The sequence below is a fragment of the Lepisosteus oculatus genome, chromosome 11 (assembly GCF_040954835.1).
Source record: "Lepisosteus oculatus isolate fLepOcu1 chromosome 11, fLepOcu1.hap2, whole genome shotgun sequence".
Classification (NCBI taxonomy): domain Eukaryota; kingdom Metazoa; phylum Chordata; class Actinopteri; order Semionotiformes; family Lepisosteidae; genus Lepisosteus; species Lepisosteus oculatus.
Genome location: NC_090706.1, coordinates 40,078,065 through 40,102,073, shown reverse-complemented (window position 1 = coordinate 40,102,073; position 24,009 = coordinate 40,078,065). Strand labels below are relative to the sequence as shown.

General features: G+C 47.1%; 1 protein-coding gene across 2 annotated transcripts; it reads left to right on the top strand.

The window, feature by feature from the left end:
- Positions 1–8,148: 8,148 nt before the first annotated feature.
- Positions 8,149–23,254, top strand: LOC102688100 (proline-rich protein 7). 2 transcript variants are annotated; one of them, XM_069195312.1, is made up of 3 exons: positions 8,149–8,438; positions 15,579–16,414; positions 20,291–23,254. In XM_069195312.1, exons 2-3 carry the CDS (start codon positions 16,054–16,056, stop codon positions 20,722–20,724), a joined length of 795 nt encoding a protein of 264 aa, XP_069051413.1. In that variant the 5' UTR covers positions 8,149–8,438; positions 15,579–16,053; the 3' UTR covers positions 20,725–23,254. The 2 variants fall into 2 exon arrangements, with proteins under 2 accessions (XP_069051413.1, XP_069051412.1); XM_069195311.1 differs by lacking the exon at positions 8,149–8,438 and adding an exon at positions 9,306–9,388.
- The last annotated feature ends 755 nt before the right edge of the window (positions 23,255–24,009 follow it).

The following is a 24,009-nucleotide window of genomic DNA, read 5'->3' as shown; positions in this document are numbered from 1 at the left end:
AAGCGAGACTGCGCTGCAGGGAGCTGACAGCCTCCTGAGGACTGAAGGACTGAATGAAGAACTCGTGGTACTTTTTGGAAGAGTGGCCAGTGTTAACCCTGGTTTCCTGGTTAAATTCCACCACTCTCACCCAGCCTGGCCTCCCTCGACTTCCTGCTTAGTTCAGTGCATGAAGTTATTTCTCTCTTCGCCTGTGGGGTGCTTCATGGTTTCCACACATCATCCAGGTGGGTGCCTGCGCTTCGTTGGTGGGTGAAAAGGGTCCTCTCCCATAGGGGCTACACTTTGTCATGCTTTGGATTGAAAAGTGCTGTATGAACGTAACGGTTTTATTAAACTGCATTCCCGCCGTCTGCAGCTTTCACCAGCACATCCACTTCCAGAGCATGCACTTGAGAGTTCATCGGGTGTCCCTGCGGTCGATTGCCGACTGCTTTTCTTGAACACTTCCTTTATGCGGTAGTCATCCCCGTTGCCTGGCAACATATCTAAAAGGGATTTAAAATAAATAATAAAACCGAAAACGGAATCTTCTGCTTAGAAGCTGAAATGGGATTAATTGCCTCTTTGTAACTGTAGTTGTCTTCGCTCAGACCATATGAGGGAATGCCTTTTTGCTGGGTTACAAGCACACATACATCATCAAACGCAAGCGTTCATGCACAAGCCTTCAGTGATTCACGGGGAGTGTAAATGCTACCTTGGTAACAGGCGTTTCTAACAAAGCCAAGGACGATGAATTCATTGTGCTTCGGTTGACATTAGACAATAGCAGACATGACTGACACCCCCCCTTCCATCATAACCCCCGTTCTCTCCATTAACCAAAGCAGAGTTTAAACTACAAATTAGCTTACATAGTGAGCATAGCAGGTGGCTGCACTGACAAGGTCTCGGTTCACCTGTCATTTCTGTGCGGTCTGAATTACTGTAATTCAGTTATGTAAGCAAAGGCTGCTTTAGTAAGACCTTTTCAGTGTCTTCACTGTGCTGATGGTTTGAAGACAGAGCAGCCTCACTCCTGGGCCAGATAATAACTGGAAAGTCGTGCTTCTTAAGTTGCAAGTAAATGCAAGTCGTGCTTCTTAAGTTGCTCCTCAATTTAATAAGACATGCACAGTTTCAGTCTGCCTATCAGTCACTTCTGGCCCCGAGACAGAGCTGACGGCAGGGCTTGAACCTTGTCGATCAATCATTTCTGCACTCTGGCCTCCAGTAGTGCTCACTGGGCCCTTGCTTCCTGTGCTTGCACAACTGGGTAGTGCAAAGTGAGATTGATTTTTTAAAAATTATTTGCAGTTACATCAGGGGTGGTGCTTGCATGAATTGCACTCTCTATAAGGTGTCCAAAATTTAATAATGCATTAAAAAATTATTGCCCGTTCAATCTTACCTATGGCCTGACTGGCACTTGCAGTGCACTAAACAGTGCACGCTCCTGATATCTCTAAAAAAATGACTTGAGGCACCAGCTTCCTCCCTCACCACCCTGTGGATGTTGCACATCAAACGGGGAGACTGCACTGTGGCTTTATGAGATCGTGAAAGCGAACAATACTCCCCCAGCATATTAATGTGGGCAGGTTCGTGCATTTCTATTAGAGTGGCTGTCTGGGGTCTGCTGCAGCTTCTACAGCACGAAGCTTGACTGCAGTGCCTTCGCCCCTGCAATGAGGGCAAACAGTGTGAATTGCCAACCAGGAAGACAAGGGCTTTCGTGGAGGGATCCCCCAAAAATACACATTTATTCACCTGGATGACTGCTGGCCGCTCACAGTAGCAACCAGTCCAGATTCGATGGGTGCCTGTAACGGTAGGATAAACCAAAAATACCTCCCCCCCCCAAAAAAAAAAAACAAAACTCGGCAAGTGCACCGTGCAGGAATGTGACACAGTGCCAAGGAGCTTCAGTGATGCTTGACAGACGGGAGGTAGGTGATCACAGGCCTCTGGGGGTCAGGGATGGATTTTGGTCCTGTTCGTGACAGGTGGGCCGGCCCCCCATCAGGAGGCCACAGCAGAAGAGCCTGAGCCTGGCCACCTCTCAGCCTGGGCACCGCTCTTGGCCTGAGGAAGTGGAATTGCCCGTCCCTGCGGGGCCTGAGAGTAGTCTGGAGGCGCGCTGGTGCTGCTCTCCTGCAGGCTAGCACCAAGGTTTTGAACATGATGCAGGCCGTGGCCCTGGAGAAGCCATGGAAGAGACACAAGGGGCAGAAATACAACAATGTCTCAGGCGGCTGGAAACCAGGCAGGCGCATCTGCTTGGACTGGAAGAAGTAGAATGTTTTCACACCGTCTAGTATGCCAGCATATGCAATCACCAGTCTCCGACAGCACGCTTCTGCTGTGGATATTTTGGATTTAATGATAGCATTGTTCATAACGTTTACTTGGTATCAAATGTGACATTATTTCTGAACCAGGGTACTTACTGAAAGGGATTTCAAACAGAGAGTTTCCCTAGTCAGAAAACATTGTCTGAAAGTGCTGTCAAACTGCACAAAGCACAGGGAGGGTTGTTGATACAGTCTGGAGGACTCGGTGTCAAACTATGAACAGACCATTGAAAGCAAATTAACACCTTAGCTTAACCAATGAACAGCATTCCACTGTTCCAGTACAAATCCTTGATCCTCGTCCCGCAAGCCTGGGAGATGAAGTTTGGAATTGGAATAGGGATATACAGTACTAAAGAGGATACAGAGCTATTAAGAAAACAATTCCATCATGCTTGATCTTCACCTGGTAGTACCAAGGAAGAAAACATGTGTGAAGGACCACATAGAATGTTAATTGGTTTTGAAAGCTTAATTCTTGAATAGTTAATGACTCATTTTTGCTTGAGTTAAAAAAAAAAAGCCAAACACTTTGATAAACGTTTGATCCAACCTCACCACCCCATATTTCAGGATGGGTTTTTTTCCCCTTTTTCTAGAAGAATGGGGAGATTTAGTGCTGCCCGAAAGGCCTATTGTTCAGGGCCCCTTTGTCTTCCTTCCTGTGATTCAGTCTCGCTCGCCGCCCGCTGTCCGCTGCCCACCAGCTCCTTTCGCTGTCCAAGCCCACAGATCAGGCGGTGACGGGGGTCTTCGATTTCTCATCGGCGCCGCTGGGAGGCGATTCCGCCATCAATCTCACTCGGCGTTGAGCCGCGCCGTCTGTGTCACCCGCTCACTTCAAGACTGGGAGTCGGCATAAATCACCGCAGCCTCCTCTGCCTTGTTCTGGAAGTGTTAGGACGCGGACAGTCCTTGGAACTCGGCCAGCCACTTGGACTGCCTCCCTCCGAGACAGTGAGCTAACAGCCCAGTCACAATCCCCTGAGTCATGTGGAGGGGCCCGTCCAGCCACCCCTGCTGAGGCTCTGCCATGGGAGGAAAAAGGACAGGGATTCAACGCCTGTACAGTCCCTGCTGCACTGTGGGAATGATACCTCGGTGAGGTTTGCAAATATCTATGTTCTCCAAGCAGAAATCAGACACTCGGCCTTCGGAGCATCAGAACCAGAGCCCAGTTCTCGTGCAAAGATCATGCCTGAGGCAGAGGGAAAAAGTCCGAGCAGCCGAGCAGCAGCACACCCTGTTCTCACCTTGACCACGCAGACGTGATCGGGAAGTATTATGAAGCCGTGCTGACAATTATTTTCAAGGAGCTCACCAAGGCCGACAAAGGACCATACTGAGAATGAACTGCAGTTTTAGAACTTTCAATTTCATAACTGTACACAGACCATTCATCGTTGCCCAACAGTGTAGTCTGTGTTCCCTTCCCTGCCTGTAAAAGACTAGTGTCCTCTCCTTGGGAACATGAAGCACAGATTGTTTTTTACTTCGGGAACTTCAAGCAAATGGTGGTAGAATAATTATCATTCTACTATGATCAAATTTAATTCGTAGATTATTTAATATAGAATAATGCCAAAGTAAAGGATACAGTTTCAAAACCTAGTCCGCTGTCCTAAATTTTTGAGTACACGGCAGGGTTAGGCTACTCTGCCTGGTACAAAGAAGGATCAATGGATTTAATCCAGAATGAGAATGACACAATCACTGCAAAACCAAAGACGAAACAGAAAACAGAATTTGTGGGGATGTGCTGTACATTCAGAATCCCCAGGGATCTTTGGTGATCAAACTGTCAAGATATATTGTTGGTTTTCTCACTCCCTGTACCACGTGGTCTTAAATAGCCCAGTGTTTTGACTTTATCCTCACTAAAGAGGAAATAAAAATACATCTGCTAACGTTCTAACCTGAAAGCATGTCCTGTTCCGACAGACTACTCCAGTTTGAACTGCAACATAGACTGTTATGCGAGGACTTGATTCCGGTGTTCAAAATGCTGGAGCATGTTCAACAAGCCAATCCTGGAGACCAACTCAAGGTCTTCAAGGGTTCAAGGACCGAAGGTCACAAGAGAAAGCCAGGATATACTTCTTTACAAAGGCATTCGTGGGTTGTCTGGAATACAACATGCTTGACATTGTTGAGGCTTTGGTTTGAGTCTGGGATCATTAAGTAACCAAATGAACAAGAAGGTGAAAACTGCAGTGTCTGTACTTTGACTATGTTGTATCTTACCAGGTTGGCCAGCTGGGGACAAGTTCTTATTTCAGATGAGAACCTGGAGACCCGTTTACACAGCAGGGGGCTTACTGGAGCTGTGTGGGTGAGGCTCCCAGCTCGAGACTAAAGCAGCAGTTGTCTGAACCCACAACCTCCTGTCCAGAGCTCTGACCACTCCTCCATCCAGCTGCCTCAGATGTGCAATTTTCAGGTGGGTTACAGTTTTGATGTGATCACAGCCTGATCTAGAACACCAGTGTCAAAGAGGCCCCCTTTTCTGTGATCAGCCCCGATAATGGCGATGTGAAAGCAGAGCAGACAGCACACTGGACAGAGAGTCAACTCAAGGTGTTTACGCCAGTGATTCTGGTGACAGTTAACATAATAAAAAAAAACAGTTGAATAGGATAGAATCGCTGATTCCGGCTTTTAAAAAGGAAAATCTCCCCTGGGAGAGAGACTTTAGAACCAGCTTTCTGTCAAAACTCAGGCTCCTCATGGACTTGAGCCTCTGAAGAGCCGCAGTCCAGAAGGTTTTACATCCGGATTTTGTGAGCACTTGGAACCATTTTTGGCTGCTGAAGTAGGTGATTCTTGACCAGACCAAGTCTGGTCACCCAGTCAAAGAGTCTATGGTACGTATAGCAAACAGCAGGGATTCAGAGATTAAACAAATTTATTTATAAAAATTGTATCCTGTATATTTGCAATGAACTCGTGAAATAATTGGAATTCTTATCATTCAGGTTGTCATGGCGATACAATTGCACTGTGAAGTTTTGTCCCAAGACAAAAGATGTAGTAGAATTTCCATCTCAGTCTAAGATCTAGGTTGGAAATGTTTTTTTTTCCACTTTTCCATGTATGGCACTGAATTTTCCTCTATACATATTTACCCCTTGACATAAAATTCCGGGGAAAACCTGAAATCGGTCTTCTGTAAACCTTTTGAATGATAAGTGTTAGTTCTGAGACCATTTCCAGCTGAATGGTGTAGTTATCGCTCCTTCGCAGTCCTCAGCGGTTCTGCCTTGGCTTTGCCAGCATATCTGTGCTCTGTGATCACAAAATGAGACATAGAAGAGTGATTCATCACAAAACCCAGCTCTTTGCAAATAGTCAGGGCTCGTTGTCGGTTTTGGTGTGCAAGCTGCCTTTGTGATCCTAGTCACATTGCGTGATGACAGCGACTGCGTTGGATACCAGCAGCTCTGAGTTATCTGATGACAATACCCAGGTTTATGTTGCAGTGGCCAAATCTGTCACTGTCCAGCAGCAACTCCTCATGTGGTCACTCATAATGATTACAATGTTCATGCTGCAGAGACAGGATCCGGGTTTGGGTCCCACTAAGTCTGTTTTCCTGTCACATTTTAGCCCACCTGGAACCTGGTGAATCCCATACCGATTGCTGGCACCATTCCCAGGGAGAATTCCTTCTCCCTTCCCACGGGCCTCACCGCAGTGGGATTGAAAGCAGGGAAGCTGTGTGCTATACAGGCTCTCATCGCCTTTACAGCAAACATCATCAACCTCTTTCCCTAAGTAGCAGATTCAAAAAGCACGCTGGCAGCCACACGCAATCACAACAGCACAGAAGACAGTATACATCCTGCAGGAGGATGGAAGAGTTGGCGATCCTGAAAGACAAAAGTCAGTATTACAGTAAGTGACTCTGCCAAGACAAGTGCATCTTTATGGCAGGGAAGCTGAAGAGAAACAAGAAGCCTAGTGTTAATCTCTGGGGGCCCTGGAAAGGTTAGTGACTAATAAGTGCTGAAATTCTGAAGCTCTGAGAAGGAGAGAGAATAAAGGCTGAGATTCAGGCTCTGTTCTCGCCACGGCTGAACAGCAATCAGCAAAAATCACACACATCAACTCTCGCCCCTCCAAGCCTTCACCCAGCACTCAAGGACAATTTCTCACTGGAAATAAAGGCTCTTTACACACCATTTAAGAGGGAACAGCAGCAGAGGAAAATACACACAGCTTTGTCAGAAATGAGCAGTGTATTTTTAGGCCAAACTTGGTCTGACGTTAAAGTTTGAGCTGCTCTGAAATACAGTATATGAGTGGCAGGTAAGCGCCCCTTCACAACAAATCTGTAATAGTCTTGTGCTGTTATTGACACTCATAATAAGATGAGCTGAATGCAAACTCTCTCTACTCCAAAAAATTGTTTTTCTTTTTTTTTTTAACTTCATGTCCCAGTGAAGGCTTGTTCCACATTGTTGACAAGCTTTTTTCTTTTTTTTTATATGCATCCATCTCACCTTTATTATTTTGATTGGCTGTCACTGGACAGCACATCAATTAATCCTTTCTTAAGGTTTCACCAGGGCACACCCAGACACCTACACGATCACGCCAGGGCACACCCAGACACGTTCAAGATCACGCCAGGGCACACCCAGACACATACACGATCACGCCAGGGCACACCCAGACACGTTCAAGATCACACCAGGGCACACCCAGACACGTTCAAGATCACACCAGGGCACACCCAGACACGTTCACGATCACACCAGGGCACACCCAGACACATACACAATCACACCAGGGCACACCCAGACACATACACAATCACACCTGGCACACACACAATCACACCAGGGCACACCCAGACACGTTCAAGATCACACCAGGGCACACCCAGACACGTTCAAGATCACGCCAGGGCACACCCAGACACGTTCAAGATCACACCAGGGCACACCCAGACATGTTCACGATCACACCAGGGCACACCCAGTCACGTACACAATCACACCAGGGCCAGTTTCCCCAGAAGCCAGTTAACCCACCAGTAGGTCTTTGGACTGTGGGAGGAAACAGAGCACCTAGAGAACACCCACACTAACACAGGAAGAACATGCGAACTCCATGCAGGTAGAGCCCCAGGTCCAGACTTGAACCGAGAGTCCAGGGCTGTGAGGCAGCAATGCTAACTACTGTGCCACTGTGCCACCACTGTCAGTAAACCTCCCATCTTACTTAGTCAGAACAAAAACAGACATGTTCTTGATCTGCTGTTCACTGCTGAAGCAAACTATCTGAGAATTTCCACTGCCTTAGATCTCTGTCCTGTAGGTGCGTATGTTAAAGTGTTTTTTTTTTACATTATAGCTCTGAATTCTTTCAGAGAATGAAGAATGTCAACATTGAAGAATGTCCAAAATTCCAGTTTTCTCCAGCTGTTTACTCCCCCCCGTTTGAAATACAGGAGGATGCTCTCATCAACTAATTCCTGCATGGGTCTTGACACACATCCCACAGAAAAAAGCACACGAGGGACACACATACCCAGGAACAAAACCGAATCTCCTTGATTATCCAAACCACAGGGACAACACGTACTGCATCTACAAAACCCAACGACAGATGCCTCAGTTAAGGCGAAGCTCTTATTTTCTATTATTTTACCATTTCTGCTTTCGAAAAGGAAAACATGCACATTCATCTATTATGATTTCTATATACTGGAACACTTACATCAAACACACTACCGCGTTGTTGGATAGTGCTTGCGTACAGATGTTACCTTTCAAAATCGGTACTACCCGCTCCAGTGCGACGATATTCTCAGGCAGTTCGACGTTATCGGTGTGTCACAGGAAATGGTTAAACAGAGGAGGAGCCGAGATGAGTTTTTCTAGAGAGAGAATTGATTAGAGCCCCCCTGTTTAACGGAGGCACGACTGGAGATAGCCCCGCTCTTAAACAGCGCGCCTGAGGCAGCGAGCGACAGGGCAGCGGAGCGCAGACCCGGCTAGAGGCATCTGGCAGACGATCAGCTGATTTGTCACGGTCCCAGCATCAACCTGCTAAAACACCGGGAGGAAATAATGAGGATCTGCAGTCTATCTTACTGTAAATATAAACCCAACCGATCGCTTTTCTCTGCTTGATGTGAGCGACTGCTCCAAGCCAAGAGACACTGCTGTATCCTGGAGCTGACAATTATTAGCAGCGTGCATGCACAGACGTTGCAATTAATGCAAACAGAACTAAATGGAAGGAGAGCTGTTAAGCTGTTATCATCGGTGTTTGTTGCTTGCTTTGAACGATAGCTTGCTGGTTTGTTGTTTTTATCTCTGACGCCCATCGGCGCTCCTGGGAGAGGCAGGTGAGGGGCGGTTGCTGGGAATGCTTGGGGTGCAGACACGGGGTACATTTGTGGACTGTATTATGGAAACAGAATACAGTGAGGAGTCGCCTTCTAGTTCTGGGAAGCGCCGAAGCGCGAGATATGTGAGCACACACAGAAGCATTTTCACAGAAGGAAAAGGCACATCCACCCTGCTCGTAGCGCCCGGCCAGTCTGCTCTCGTCTTGTGCATTCCAACTTGTTCGTGAGACGTGAGAAATCTTGTATGTGGACACGGTTTTTTTTTTAATTATTTGATCATTTCCGTACTAATTCGCGACTTTCTGCTGTAGGACGCTAAAGCAGTAAAACAAATAACGTTATACACAGCTCGAAGCCTAGAGTTCACAGAAATGAACGGAGGGGTTGCTTTATAGACATTCCTTAAGAACTGCAGGGTGAAGGAAATGCCCAGCTCAGCGAGCGACTTCATGGCATCCGTTTAGAGCTCGACTAAAAGGGTTCTATTGATTCTTGGCTTGACATAATAGTAACTACGCGAAAGCCAGGGAGCACCCTCAATTACAACGGCGCGTCACAGCCTGCGGGGTTATAAAATTGGCTCGTCAGCCACACGCCGGCCAGGAGCGCAAATGCGCAGCAAGAGAGAGGTTCTCCGGTAGGCGCGCTGGTTGGCTGCCGGCGAAGTGGCGACTCACCGGCGGCTAAAAAGGTACCGTTTGAGGCGTTTTACCTCTCGGCGTGTCACCGGTATGTTATTTTTAAAAGCAGAGCCAGGGCTGTACCTGTGTGTGTGAGAGAAAGGAGTAGGTGCGTGAAGGCTATACCGATTCTGTGCAAGGCAGCCCCAGCTTGCCCTCTTGACGGTAAATACGTGTGCCTGAAACGTATACAAGCGGGGGGGGATGAAGATAATATCGCGGAGTATCACAGCAGAACTGGAAATCAGTGCGTCTTTTCTCGAGTGGAGCTGTGACACCTTATGTTTTAGAACTGTGAGGAATTCCTTCAGCAGTTAGTTTTCAGTTACATTTCCCTGTACTCATTAACACCGATTAAACACAGTGTTCATGGTGAGTGGTTATTTTTCTCCGGAGCACATCACGCTACTGGCGGGGGATAATCACTTCGGCGTTCTTCTAGTTCATGGTAACGCGCCGCTGTGATTTGTGTTTGCACTTACAGTATTCATCTGAGGAAACCAGACCAGTGAAACAGTCAATTAGGCTCGCAAGAATACCGTTTTACTCCGGAACTATACATACCGTACCCCTGTTGAGGGCGTGGACTTCGATGGTGTTTACTTGTGATAAACCCCCATTTTGCATTTGGAGAGGCAGCAACCTGCTTACAGTTTTGGGGGACCTCTGTCCAGGACTGGAGGGCTTGTTGATTTGTAGCTCCACACAGCTAGTTCGCTTCTCCCTGTAAGAGATACTGTTGTAAGCCTGAACGACATAAATGCCTTTATGTCTCTTCTAAACTGGCGATGCTGGCTTTGAGTCTGGGTAGAATAAACAGGTCTGCAAAGGGTTGATCATGTGTTTCTGGCCCAGATGGAAAACATTTGGAATTTGATGTGGCCTTGTGGTAGGACCTAATTCTGTGGTTTCAGTTTTTGCCTAGCCTTCCAGTACAGACAGCCTCTTTCTGGCTGCTGGAGAGCAAGCCTGTGTTTAGATTTTTCGTCGCATTCCCAGGAAGGGTTGGGCTCCAGCATCTCGAACGTGGCCCTGGACAGGGGAGAGCTCACCCAGTCCGTGAAGCGTGTACCACTGGAGATCCTGAAGTTCTTCCTGGGAAGCATGCTTGGATACGAGGAGTATAAAGGATGTTTTCAATATTCCCAACCCCATTTCCATTATTACAGCTCATGCCAATCAGAATTCCAGAAGCCCAGGGTGCAAGGCAGTTCTACGCCCTGGATGGAATGCCAGTCCCTTGCAGGGCAGACTCACAAAGGGCAATTTATAAAGGCCCCGGGCAACCTTGCCAGCACGTCATTGCGAGGGGCACCTGGAAATAAGGCCCACGAACGCAGAGAGGTACATGCAAACTCCCGCACAGAAGGTCCCCCAGTCCACAGCTGAACCCAGGGCCCGAGAGTTGTTACAACTCCCATTTTACTGTTACTGAGGAGTGTTGAATTCAGATCCTAGCAGATTTTAATGACTAAGCTTTTATCACATCAGAATGATTGGGATTCCAAGCACATGCTGTCTCGAGCTTCCATACAGTATAGTTCTGACCTCGTCCCCGGAGGTGTTGTACAATGTGATGGGGCTGGTGTTTTACACTTATATAAAGCCAAGCTTGGGTTCTTTATTGGGGGGACAGGGTGCATAACCTTCCAATTCATTCCAATAAACTTTCTCAAGACCTGAAGACCTTCCTCTGTCCTCCAAACCAGTGTCTCCTGGGTTCTGTTCCAGCTGAACTCTGGGGCTCTTAATTGAGCCCTTAATTGAGGTGGTGATGAGCATAGCTCGAGCCTTTTGTAATTGTTAAACTGTTGGAGATGGAACTGGAATTCTTCTTAAAGTTTTTACAGCTATCTAGTAAAAGATCGGAAAAGAAAGGTAAACCCCTAATTGAGCAAGATATGAACTCCAGTGCCTCTAAGTAGGGATTCACTGTAGCCGAAATGCAGGCAGTAGACAGTGGTGGGGAGGGGGTGCTGTCACGTCAGCCTGTCACGTTAACCAAAGGCAGTTTCAACATGTCCAGCTGTCTGTGAGCCAGGCCTCAGAGAAAGAAATTATTAAGGTCAGGGGAAAAAACAAAAATAGGAATTTTCATAGTGCAGAAAGGGAAATTTATCGAGACTTGGTTCTCAGAACTGAGCAGAGTGTACTGTGATCTAGTTGGGAAAACCTGAAACAGATCCCTAGAGTTATGTACAGTATGTGAATCCAAATATCACATGTGAACTATGAGGCACTGTATTCTCTAGACACAGGCCTGATGGCTCCGTCAGAAAAATGGGTGTTTTACTGGTGTGAAGCCTATTGACTACAGACTGAGCAAAAAACTACCCGGCTTTATTCCTCTTCAGGGAGTTTCTAGGTGAGGTGACAGAGCAGACGTGAGCCGGTTTATTTCTGAGGCTGAAACCTCAGGGTCTTGGTAAAAGTTCTTTATTCTTCTCGGCTAGATTTGAGTCGGAAAGGTCATGGAGATAAGCATCATGGTCCGCACTGGACTCGAGAGAGAGAGAGAACTGCAGCAGCATAACCACAAAGTAATTGGCGAAGACAGAAGAGTCACAGTCGAGTTCCCACTAGTGGACATCCTTCAACAGCATAAGATGTGGTTTATTATTGGCTTGGCTTCAAGGAAACTGGAGAAGCACCTTTGGAAAGAAATCTGTCTTATTCTGGAATCGGGTATAGTCCTGTTAAGAGTGTGGACATTTGTGTTGCTGCTGATGGCAAACGCTGTGGTGAGATAGCTTTTGTGTTTGGTTAGAGAGCAATGCCTGTGAGTTTAGTTGGGACCAGAATGCCTTTCCTGAACTGCGGAATTGCTGCCTAATCCTACTGTCATAGGATTGGGGTATTTCAGCCTGGAGAAGGGAGTTTCCTCAACTGCAGGGACTTGGCTTTGCTGAACAGTGTTTATTCCAGCTCTCAGTAGCTGAGGCTGCAGTGTCAAAGTTCTTTTTATAATTTTGTGTTTGTTTCTGGGGCTTTGAAATACTGTGCATTTTGGGGGTATCACTTGAGCACTGTAAAGTGTGTGGAAGGGCCCTAACGCAGCTTCAAGGGCCGCAGCTACATCCCCAGAAACAGTTAACATGAAATGGCACAATCAGGACTCTCCTTTGTTTCCCTCTTTCAGTGAGTTGTTTTATGGAGTCAGCGGTTTCGAAGAGCACCTCCGTAAATTCGATGACTCTGCAAGCTGTCCTTGTGTAGTCAGTTTGTGTCTCCAAGGGCCACCGGTTCCACACCATTGCTTTAAATTGTTTCTCTGTGGAAGGGCATCTGAAGCAAGCTCCGGACAGAGTCTTGACCTCTGCCAGTGACGTTTCATGGGTTAGCTTGGCAGCAGTTCCGAAGAACCTAAAGAACTGTCCTAACTGAGTGTTCAGCAGGCTTTACTGTAGATACTGTACTGTATGTGCAGTGTAGATGCAGGGTTCTCAGACGTGTGCACTTAAAATACTGACTCTCAAAAAAAGATCTGATTGGTTAAATCAACCCCCGTGCAGTACATATCGGTAACACCATGTTGGCTCAAAGAACTCGGGAGTCTGTGCCCTGGTGTTTGTTAATACCAGCATGGCCTGTTAGTCTCTATCTGGAACAGACCTCGTGTTCTGTTGTCTCTACACACCTGTATTTTACAACTTTATAACTCACTTGTAACGCCACGTGGAGAATATACCACAGTCACTTCCGGCTGCTGCGCTACATGTAATAAGGAGCTTCTACGTTTGAATGAGTTCAAAGAGTAAGCAGACAGATTGCCAAAATTAAAAGGCCGTTTCATACACTGTGTTCCTGACTTTCCTTGTGGGCAAACCGTTGGCAATTCATTTACCCTGGATTGGGCACCATGCCCACAGTTTTCCACTGGGGAAATAAGGACGGCAGGAGCAGAGAAACGAGACATTTGATTTAGAGATTGAAGAGGTGAAAGGAGCTGCTAAACTGAGCCACTGCTTCACGCTCGGTAAGGACAAGAATTTTGTGACCTATGCTGTTTGACCGAAACTGATTCTGTCCAATTTGCCTTCTCTTGAGCTGCTATAACTGCAAGGAGAAATATGCTGCTTCTCCAAGTTCTCCCACTCAGCTGTTCTCCGGTTTCAGCCCTGTGTCGCTGCCTGCTGAGGCTCCCCCATCGATGGGAGACCCCATTGAGTTCTGCTACCTACTGCGCTCGTCAAAACTGTAAAATGTTTATTTCCTCTTCGGTGTTCAGGCATTTTACTGAAAACGTCATTGGTCTATCCAACTAAAATGTTCAAGAATGCAAAAGAAAATTGGCAAAAAAAAATCCCTAGCAGAACCAGCAGTTTGAATGATTTTTGGTGGTCACACTTGTATAAATCTACTTAGCAGTAAGAAATGGGGAATTAGCCCATAATGAGATGGGAAGTGGATCAGAAGACTGTGTACATGTGGTATTTCCATGTGATGTTTAGCCCTGTGCACCTGTGTGCTAAATGGTTTTACCTGAAAAATTGTCATCTGTGGTCTGTCCAATTAATTCCATACTGTGGGGTTAACCAGGTGGAGTTAAATAGAAAAAAATGCTTTCAGTTTTACTGACGTTTCTGGAATGTGTCCCTAAAGGCTATCGTTTGGGGAAAATGTTTATTTCTTAGCCATCGTTCGAGACCCAGTCTTGGCCAGTGAAACGCTGAGATAAGTGTACAGGCGAATGCATGCTGTTCCTGCATGTGTTTGCGGTTGCTATGTCTTTCAGTGGATAAATAAATAAGAAATAGAGACAAGTCAAATCTCTGCATTTATTTAAAAATCCTTGTTTGTCTTGAGGCAAGACAAGTGTGGGCGGCGGTTGTCTGGCACTCGGTGCCACTTGCCTCAGTCCTACCAGAAGGACTAACACAGCTACCAGTCTGCACATGGAGCCCAGTTCACAGGCTGTGCCACAGTCTTCACTCCGCCGTCTGCACAGCAGCATTCACCCTTAGTGTCACTTTTACACGTTTATTTCTCCGATCAACGGCAGTGAATTCGCATTAGATTGCATTAGCCTCTTGTGTTAATGCGATTCATCAGGTATACATATCAATAGGGCTGTTTACATTACTGGTCCTAAACGTGTTCGCTGTTATAATCCGTACTGATCCATTTACTTTGTGAGGCTCTTGTGATGCGAGCCTCATACCCATGTCCTTACATCTCTCTTTATTTTCCTGCATCTGCATCCTTGGTTCTTGTTATACACTTTCTGTATAGTAAGTCTCTCCAGGAGTCTGCTAAGCAAATAATAGTAATGTTGTAACGAATAATCATTTATTTATTGCTTCTTATTATTTCATAATGTTGATGATGGTGGCACATTGAGCTGCTCTAGGGGAAACCAAATGAAACCACTGAATTGCTGAGCAGAGTTAATCTGTGATCTTGTACTGTATTTCAGTTGGCAAAAGAATCCGCTGCCCACAGAAATATGGTCTAGATGTGGTCTGGTGATAGAAACAGGATTTGTCTACAGGAATTACTTACATGGACACTTGAGAAATATTTCAACTCGAGTGTATGCCTGAGTGTAGACCTTATGCAATCTTTTCTCTATCAAGGCAAAAAGGCATTTCTCCTGGTGCGTGGAGCATAGTGTTCCTTTCAACCAGAAATGGATCTGGTCACTTCTGTACTGTTTCTGGAGCAGCAGGATCTCTTTTGTAGCTTGGGAGCCAAAACTAAATTCAGATATTCTTAGTATTCTTGTTTCTTAGAATGCATGAACTATGTAAAATCGTTTTAGAGACGCAGATTTGGGACTGTTGCTAATCAGGGTCTGCAAAACCATGCCATGGTGATATGCATGTGCTTTTATGTCAAAGCTGCTCATTTTAATATGGAAAGTCTTTTTCACTCAAACCACGAGGTAACTAACTCAGACAATACATTTGCATGCAAATACTGTACTTAGCTGCCTCCTTCTATTTTTATAGCTTTCTGAAATGTCAGACGCCTCGCCAAGGTCAGGAATCACCCTGCTGCTGTGTGTTGTTTCTCCACTGTGCACGCAGGGTGTTATTTGTTCATTCTTTTTGCGTGAAATTGAATTAAACGGTCGTGCACACCCCCTGGGGTAACAAGTGTGGCTGAACAGCTGAGGCAGGGCTGGGACATCCCAGTGAAGTTCTTGGAAGTGCTGCATGCTCGCAAAAAACTCACATGTCCCTTCGTCTTCTGTTGCAGCTCAGGAAGAGTCCTCCATTGCTTCCGGAGACCAGGAAGAAGATGTGGGAGCTTCCAGCCAGCACTGAGGGCCAGAATCAGTTTGGGTTGACCCTGCGGCAGGGTCTCCCCCTGGCTGGCTGCTGACCGCTGTCTCCACTCGGCAGACTAGAGCGCTGGCTTCTCCGCTGTCACTGCGACACCAGCTGCGCCCAGTAAGGACTGATCTGGCCAGGCCTGCCCTGTCAGTCGGAGTACCTTCTGGGGTGTCTGGGGTCAATCGGAATGGGATTTTAGAAGGGCAAGCAGGAGAAATACGGAAGGCAACCTTTCTCTCTGGCTCAGGATAAAACTGAAGAAAGAGCTGCTCTTCGCGACAAACCCGGTAACGCTCATTCATGCAGGACTGAAGCCCTAGAGGAGCGCGGAGCTTGCCGTCTTGTGTCCGAGCGTGGATGTGGGTCCCGTGCCCCCGCGCGGGTGTGGTCTGCTCAGCATGGTGATGTCCCAGGGCACCTACACCTTCCTGACCTGCTTCGCCGGCTTCTGGCTGGTGTGGGCGCTGATCGTCATGCTCTGCTGCTTCTGCAGCTTCGTGCAGCGGCGGCTGAAGCGGCACCGGGAGGAGCGCCTGCGGGAGCGCGGCCTGCGCGGCCTGGAGATGGACCCGCTGGCCTGCAGGGGCCACCCGCCCCTGTTCTGCCCCGCGCCCCAGCCCCCGGCGCCGCCGCCGCCGCCGCCCCTGTTCTGCCCCGCGCCCCAGCCCCAGGCGCCGCCGCCGCCGCCCCACTTCTGCCCCGCGCCCCAGCCCCTGGCGCCGCCGCCCCTGCCTCCCGCCACCTGGACTCTTCCGCGAGGTACCGCCGGCCTTTCTGCTCTGGGGTTTGTCCGCCGGGAGTCTCCCCAGGTGTCATGGGTCCGAGCCTCACGTTGGGCGATGACTCGGCAGTCATTTCTCTCCGATATCGGTCGTCGTTGTTTTAAAATCCCTTTGCTGTTACCCTGACAGGAGTGAAACAGAAACGCTGCTTGCCTGCCTGCTTTCGTTTTCCTTTGTTGCTCTTTTTTGCTGCCGGGTGCGTTTTGGGGGTGATTTTCAACGGCGATCTCGGGTCCACAGCCGGGAACGCTGTGTTTTTCCTTTTCTTCTCTTTTCAGCACGGAATAAACCCTGGCTTGTTCATTTCGTGTATCACACCGTATGTTAAGTATTAAATTAATATTAAAAATAAAAGTAGGGAACTTGAACAGAGCCAGGTTACTCAGCCGAACGAGGGCAGTTCTGACCGCTGCACTCCTGCACTGGCCTTTGTCATCGTCTGGGGGCGTCGCGGTCTCTTTGTGTGGAGGGTTAGGGATTTCTGCACTGGCACATTGAGGGAAGGTGAGAAGTTAGATATGAGGCTCCCAGGGTGTTTCTCGAAAAGACTAGGGGTGTTACCCCGGTGTCCTGGCTAAATTTCCCATTGGCCCTTACCATGCTCTCATCTCACAATTGCTTCAGCTCCTAATCTCTTAAACTTTTCTGTTTTCGGGACCAGTGACTCATGCTGGATTCGAAACTTTTATTGAAAACTGAGACCACATTTTCTCAAAAGGTTTTTTTTTAAACGCGATGAGGGGCAGGTTCTAACCACAGCAACAGGTGACATGAGTTGTTTAGGATATGTGGTTTAATTGACAGGTCAGTGTGAAGTTTAAATGTCGCAGCTCAATCACATTTTGAGTATGAACCCCTGCGCATTAAGCAAATACTGTAATTATATAAAAAGAACAGCCATGATGTAAAGCTAGAACTATATTTATACAATACGGTTCAAAGCATTACATGAAGTAGTTCCCCTTGATTTTAAAACACAGGAGCCTTTCCTTATGTCATATGCAAAGGCTTGTGGCAGAAGGTCATAGAAAAGGACAATATTTGTACCCAGAGAAACCTGGGCATTTGAGCATGAAGCATTGCTCTGTAAGGAAATTCATAAAGCAGTACTTATGCTATGTAATATCTAACATTTGCTATGCAATTTCCAGTTCCATACTGGAAATGCTCTGCAGATCGCTTATGCAACCACATACTTAAGGCCGTGTGTGTGTGAGGCTTGGTTTATGTTTAATTTTAGATGCGTTACTGGAACATAGACTGCTCCGTTGCATAACCTAAGATCAATGCTCCACAAAATCGTAATGTATTTCTGCAGGCTCTCGAAACCATTCTCTTGGTTTTAAAAAGACATTAAAAAATAGCTGGTTACTAGCAAGGAGTAAGACTGGAGAGGCAGACACTGACATCACAGCATCTCACATGTGTCAGCGCAGGAAGGCAGTCGAGGAGGGAGAGACCGAGTCCCAGGGCCCGGTCTGTCTCCACAGCCCGAGGGCATCGCTCTGACTGACGAGGAGGAAAGACAAGTGGGGGGGAGGGCCTGTGAGCTGGAGAGAGGCCAGGCCAGGTGGAGGGTCCCAGGGTACCTGAGTTAGGCCCGGTGTTTCCCAGACCAGATAGCTCAGAACCGGCTATCCTCGTCCCGGGTCAAGTCCCGTTCCTGCAGATTTCGCATCTCAAACGTAAAATGAAAGTTATTTTCTCAGTCAAGCCAGGAGCGACTAACCGTGGTCCTGGAAGGCTGTAGGATATTTGTGTTCTGGTTGCAGACTGAATCCCTTGCTTACTGTACTGCGACTCGAGGCCTGGAGTCTCGTGACCTCGGGGCTAAAGCAGCAGCAGTGCTACACCTGCTGTATCTATTGATGGTCTCAACCCACCTCAAAGAACAGTATTCTGCGGACACAAAGGGGTTTGATCAAATACCTGGGATCATACCACCTAAACCGTTTCCATTATACAGTATATCCCCTTGATCTTTCATGTTTATGGACTCTGAACCACGTGCCTTGGACACGGAGCTGTAATGCACAGAAATGACTGAAATAGCCATGGTTTATTATTTTGTGCTGGGAATTCATTCATTGGCGAAGAACCATTGAAAACCCATGAAAAGTAACTGGGTCTCGTCACAGGCAGGAACAAGTAAAGGGATGGAAAATGAGAGACGAGTGGCCTCCTCTCCTATGTACCCATTCATGTCTGTGCAGGTTATGAACACGAACGATGCACATAAAAGTGATCGGTGTGTTCACAGAGCAAATCCAGACAGATGTGGTTTATACCTGTTATTACCTAAAAGAAAATCAATAATTATCGCAATGACTGGTTGTGGAAACTGCAGGTATAGTTGTCTTATTTTCCCCCCTTATACTAATGGGGAGACTAGCCACTAGCCTTGCTAGTGCACAGTTAGGCGGTATTGTAGAAATAGGAGGAGCATTTCTAAAGCCCGACTGTGTGTTTGAGGCATAATTCAAAGTGATTGACCCTAAACCCCGAATCAAAGTTTTTTTTTTTGTTTCCACTGCTTTCGGCCCTGCGTCGCAGGCTGTCGGACGGTTTGGACGAAAGTGCTGCTAAGTAGATTTCAAACGACTACACTAGTCTCTGGACAATGCTGAAGTCTGAACATGGTGATTGTGCGACTGAGTGGCCAGAGTGTGTGTGTGGGTAAAATAGCTAACAAAGTGGGATATGGCGATGTGCAGTACTTCCTGTCACATGTTTGTTTGAGGAACGGAATAACGTTTCTTATGAATCGACAGTTTGTGGTGGAGACTCTGTTCTCCCCAAGATTTGTAAGCCAATGTAAATATTCCAGGAATTGAATCACTGTTGCCAGTTTAGAGAGTTGTGAGTTTTGTCACTGGAGGAAGTTGTTTCCAGTCCTGGGGAAGTGCTTCTCTTATGGCCCATGAATAACAGGCCGTGTCGTCTTAAAAAGTGATTCATGATTTGTTTTTTTTAGTTGTACGAAGTGTAGAGTTTACTCATCATTGCTTTTGAACAGTCTAGTCTAAAGAAGTCTTAGAAAATAGATTGTTCTTTAAAGAAAAGCTTGACAGATTCAACTTTGGACCGTATTGCTGACTTTGTTACTGTTGCTTGTGAGCGTGTCCACTTCCATTTACAGCATCACTATAAAGACTATCTTTGTCAGGAATAAACTTTAGCCTTAACTTCTTATCTATGGAATAATATAATAATATATTAGATTTATACTTCCTGCAGTGCAGTAAATCTGGCCTTGTCTCACGTCTGTGATGTAGATAATCCAGACACTATCAGTGTATCAGCAGTCACATGAGCAAGACTAAAGAAACCTGAGCTAGAAAATGGCATTTTATTGTGATGAGAATGTTTCCTGAAGGCTTTCTTTCCCTGCAGACATTATTGTACTTAAGATAAGCCTTGTTCATGTGACTGCACTGGGGTTCTTCTTAGGCAAGATGCCACATGAAAGCAGTCTTGTGTGAATCTGCTTGTTACTTGGAAAATGTTGAGCTGTGTTTTTATACCACTATATGTTTTTATAATATACTTTTTGCATTCTGCAAAACGTTGTTGTTCTTCATCGTTTAAGTGATGCACGAGTGTTACAGATCAACACAGACTGCATTGCATTGCAGCGCGATGGGATTCCAGCAATGGAGGATGTTGCTGACTTATTTCTTGTGCTTCACGCAGGACCTTATGCAGATGCTCACGGAGGTGGCCGATGGTTTTTGTTGCAGGTCTAGCTGGTGTTATGGGGGATGCCTGAGGATGTTTTAGGGGTGCTCATTAGATCTTGCCCACCCGGAGGTTATTCTGTTGTAATCGAGTTTCCCCTTTTCTTCTTCCTCAGAAGCGGATGCCTACGGCAAGCCCCCCTGTTACGAGGAAGCAGTGATGATGGAGGACCCCCCTCCCCCGTACAGCGAAGTCCTGGCTGACTCCAGGGGGGGGACGTACACCAAACTCGCTGCCGGGACGTCCCGGAAACAGCACGACCCCGAAACTAGCAAGACGGCCCCGGAGGCCGTGTTGTCGGACAGGAGCTACGCCCCGCTCATCCACCTCCCTGGGTCGGAGCACTGGGACTCCCTGGGTCGCCTGCTGTCCACCGTCGACCTGAACCGCAATAACCTGCCCTCGCGCCCGCGCGCAGGGGTGCTGTCCCCGACTCTGACGGGCAGCGGGCGCGTGGGCGCGGAGCTCAGGAGGGCCGTGCTGCTGCCCGACCGGACTTGCACCTTACCCACCGCCTTCCCTCTGTTTGGCAGGAGCACAGCTGTGTGAGGGAGCGAGTTAGCGGGCGACCGGCCCTGGAGGGGCTGTGGGCTTGTCGCAGGGCCTGGGCCCCCCCATCCCTCTCCCAGGGAGCCCTAAACTATGTGTTTCTGTGAAGAACCTGGGGAGAATGGACTTGCAGGCAGTGAAAATAAGCGACTGAAGACCACGTGTGAGACAGGAGCAGGCTCCTCGCATAGGCGAATGAACCGCAGGGACTGTGGAGTCTCGGATTCCGTTGTCAGGGGTTACCGGTGACACCGCGGTCTGCTGTTCCCCTCCCGGCCTCCGGAGGAAGCGCCGTTACATCAACTCCCCTTCCCTCCCACCCCGACGCAGACGCATGTGTTGCCATGGCGCCTCTTCTCTGGACCATTCTTGGCCCTCGGTAGGCCTTTCCCATCAGACCCTGCAGTCGGGGGCTGCAGGAGCTCTGCCAGCTGAAGCAGAGGGATCACACCCACTCTCTGTGTGACTGCGGACACCTGTCACTGCTCCCGGTCTCAAGAAAAACAGATCGTCAAAACCAGGCAAGAGTAACCGAAGAGAGACTAACAGTGCTTATTCTGGTCTAATAAACCTTACATTTGGTGTTTACAGCGCATTCAACATCTCCAGTATGTATACACATTATACATACACGCACATAATCGCACAGTTTCCTCACAGACTGGCCTGGGCTCTCTCGGTGTCAAGAGGCGCGTGGTTGGTTTGAAGAGCAGGAGACGGGCTTCCATCGCCACCCCTGGCCGGAACAATGCCCAGACCTCAGTCCTGCTGGGACTCTCTCTGAGGTGCGATGCGCAATCCAGCCCCCACACACCAGCGGAAATTTGCATTTCAACTGAAGGCGTTCCTACAAGATGAGTGGCACCGGACTGGGCCTCCAGAGGAAGAGGAATTGTATAGACCAGGACTCGGAGAAGCTGGATTTGTGGTCCAACAAGCTATTTTGATCTCAAATAATATTCATCAGGAATAATCCTGTATTGCTCTGGGATATACTTATTCCTGATAAAGCATTGCAAGTCTTGCTATTTTTAAATTTTTGAATTTCACAATCACCTACTGGAATCACAGAAGCAGTGTATTACGTAACCCTTTACATAAGTGTCCGACTCCAGAGACTGACGTTTAAAGCCACCAGAGCGCTTTCTTTGCTCCGTTAATGGTAAATATATTACTGTGAGAGACAGGGACAGCAGGATCTATCCCTGAAGGATGCTTTAAAAGCAACAAGTTTAATTAGAAATGGTGTGTCTGGAGAATGACTGCCTGAGCATCTCACAAGCACCAGTTCCAGAGGTTTTCCGAGGTGTCTGTCCTGTTCCCTTGTGCTGGACTCTTGTCTTATCAGAGCTTCGTTTATTTTTGTAAACGTTTTTGACCTTTCTACAATGGAGCGAATATACTAGACTGCCCTCTCATTGCTGAAGTTTTCAGAAGTGCCATCGAGCACTTCACCTGTATACAGACCTGCACATGAGTTTCCGGGATTGTGTCTCAGTTTTTAGGGAACATAATGGTGCAAAACATGAACTCCTTCTCTCTGAACTGTGCTGCTTTCCTTTGAGAACAAGGCCAAGGGACCAAGACTTTACTGTACTGCCAAACTCCAAATCTGGCGTCATTGACATGGTCTTAATGCAGCCTGATGGGAAGTATTAACTCACATGATACAGGAATACACTCTCCCTTTTCTTCTAGTGCAGCGACTTGTGTACTCTACCATTACTCCTGTCCAAATGTCCTGAATTAACCTTCTCTACCTCACAGCATCCTGTATTTTTTTTAACTTCTCATAAATGACTGTGGAATAACGCTCGGAGGTTCCTACGATACGCTGCGACTGTGAGTTGAAGAGTCACTCTTTGTGATTTTTTTTAAAAGTTTTTTTTTCCCAATTCTTAAATGTAGACTACCTGACTTTAAAGAGCACACTAGAAAAACAAGTTCTGTTTAGTGAAAAAACAAATACACAGTGGAAAAGAATTGCAGTGATTCATCTTTTAGCGCTACAGAACATGGACTTCATCCCAAATTTGGATAAAGGGAAGATGGAAGAAATTGTACTTGAATTGCTCTCATGGATATCTAATGCTGCCTGGCCTCTGGAGGAGCAAGCGAACAATTTCCTCTTCAGCTAAGAAACTTCATGTAATATCATCTCGATGGGGCAGCTAGACAAAGCTAAAACGATCTGGTGTGTGTCATGACAGCTGAGAGTGCTGGTTTCTCACATGTTCTGGAGTTCAACATTTTTTTCCAGGTTTGGCAGGGTTTTGGCACATGGGAGTGTTTTAAACCTTTACTAAGAGGGTGGGTTTGCTACAGCTGATGTAACACGGCTCACTTTCATTACTGCTGGTGAATAATAGCCAGCAAACTGCCCAGCTCATACTCGCCAGTTTATTGCTGGCAATCATTAGGTTTAGGGATTTTTCAGTGCTGCTTTCACCGAAAACAAAGCAGGGCCTGCAGTGGTGCGGGGGGCGAGTATTGCTGACTCATAACCCTGGGGCCCTGGGTCTAATTCCTGGGGTGCGGATGGAGAGGTTAGAAAAATAGAGGGATGGCTGAAAGCACAATAGTTCGACGAGGAGCAGAGGAGCCAAGCTCCAGTCCTTAAGTGCTGCTGCTTACAAGTCTAACTAAACCTCTAGCTTCTGAAGAACAAGGAGAGGCTTCAACTTGTCGAAGAAAGCAAATAAGGAGTTTGATTCGGTAATTAAGTGCTCCTGTGGAAAGAGAAACCATCTGGGTCTGTAGGACTGTTCTGTCTCCCTCTGGTGTGATGATGAGAGTGATCTGTGGTTTGATTTCTCACTCGGTTACAAGGCGTCTCAAACCCTGGTTCTGGGGATCCTCAGTCCAGAAGTCTTTACAGTTCACCATGAAGTCAGATATGGAACAATTCTAGTATGATCAATAAAACAGGTGGTTTGTTTCATTAAATAATTTGGGGAACCATTCAAGACTGAAGTTCTCTTTAGCCCTCAGGGACCAGCGTTCTCTTGATTGAATTGATCATTTGATTGATTCATCAAAAGCCTACTGGAGACCTATAATTCTAAGGGGATTGGGGCTCTCCAGGACCATGGTTCGACACCCCTGCCCTCCATTTCCTAGTGAGTAAATTCACCTTTACCTTTCTTACACAAAGATCTAATATTACGATTTCAGTTTACCCCTAGTCAATACAGGGGAAATTAAGTTTTTTTTTGCTGTTTGGCTGCAGCTTTTTTCAGAATGTTACACATGAAAGGATAAAAGAGTTTTCCATGTGTCAGACAA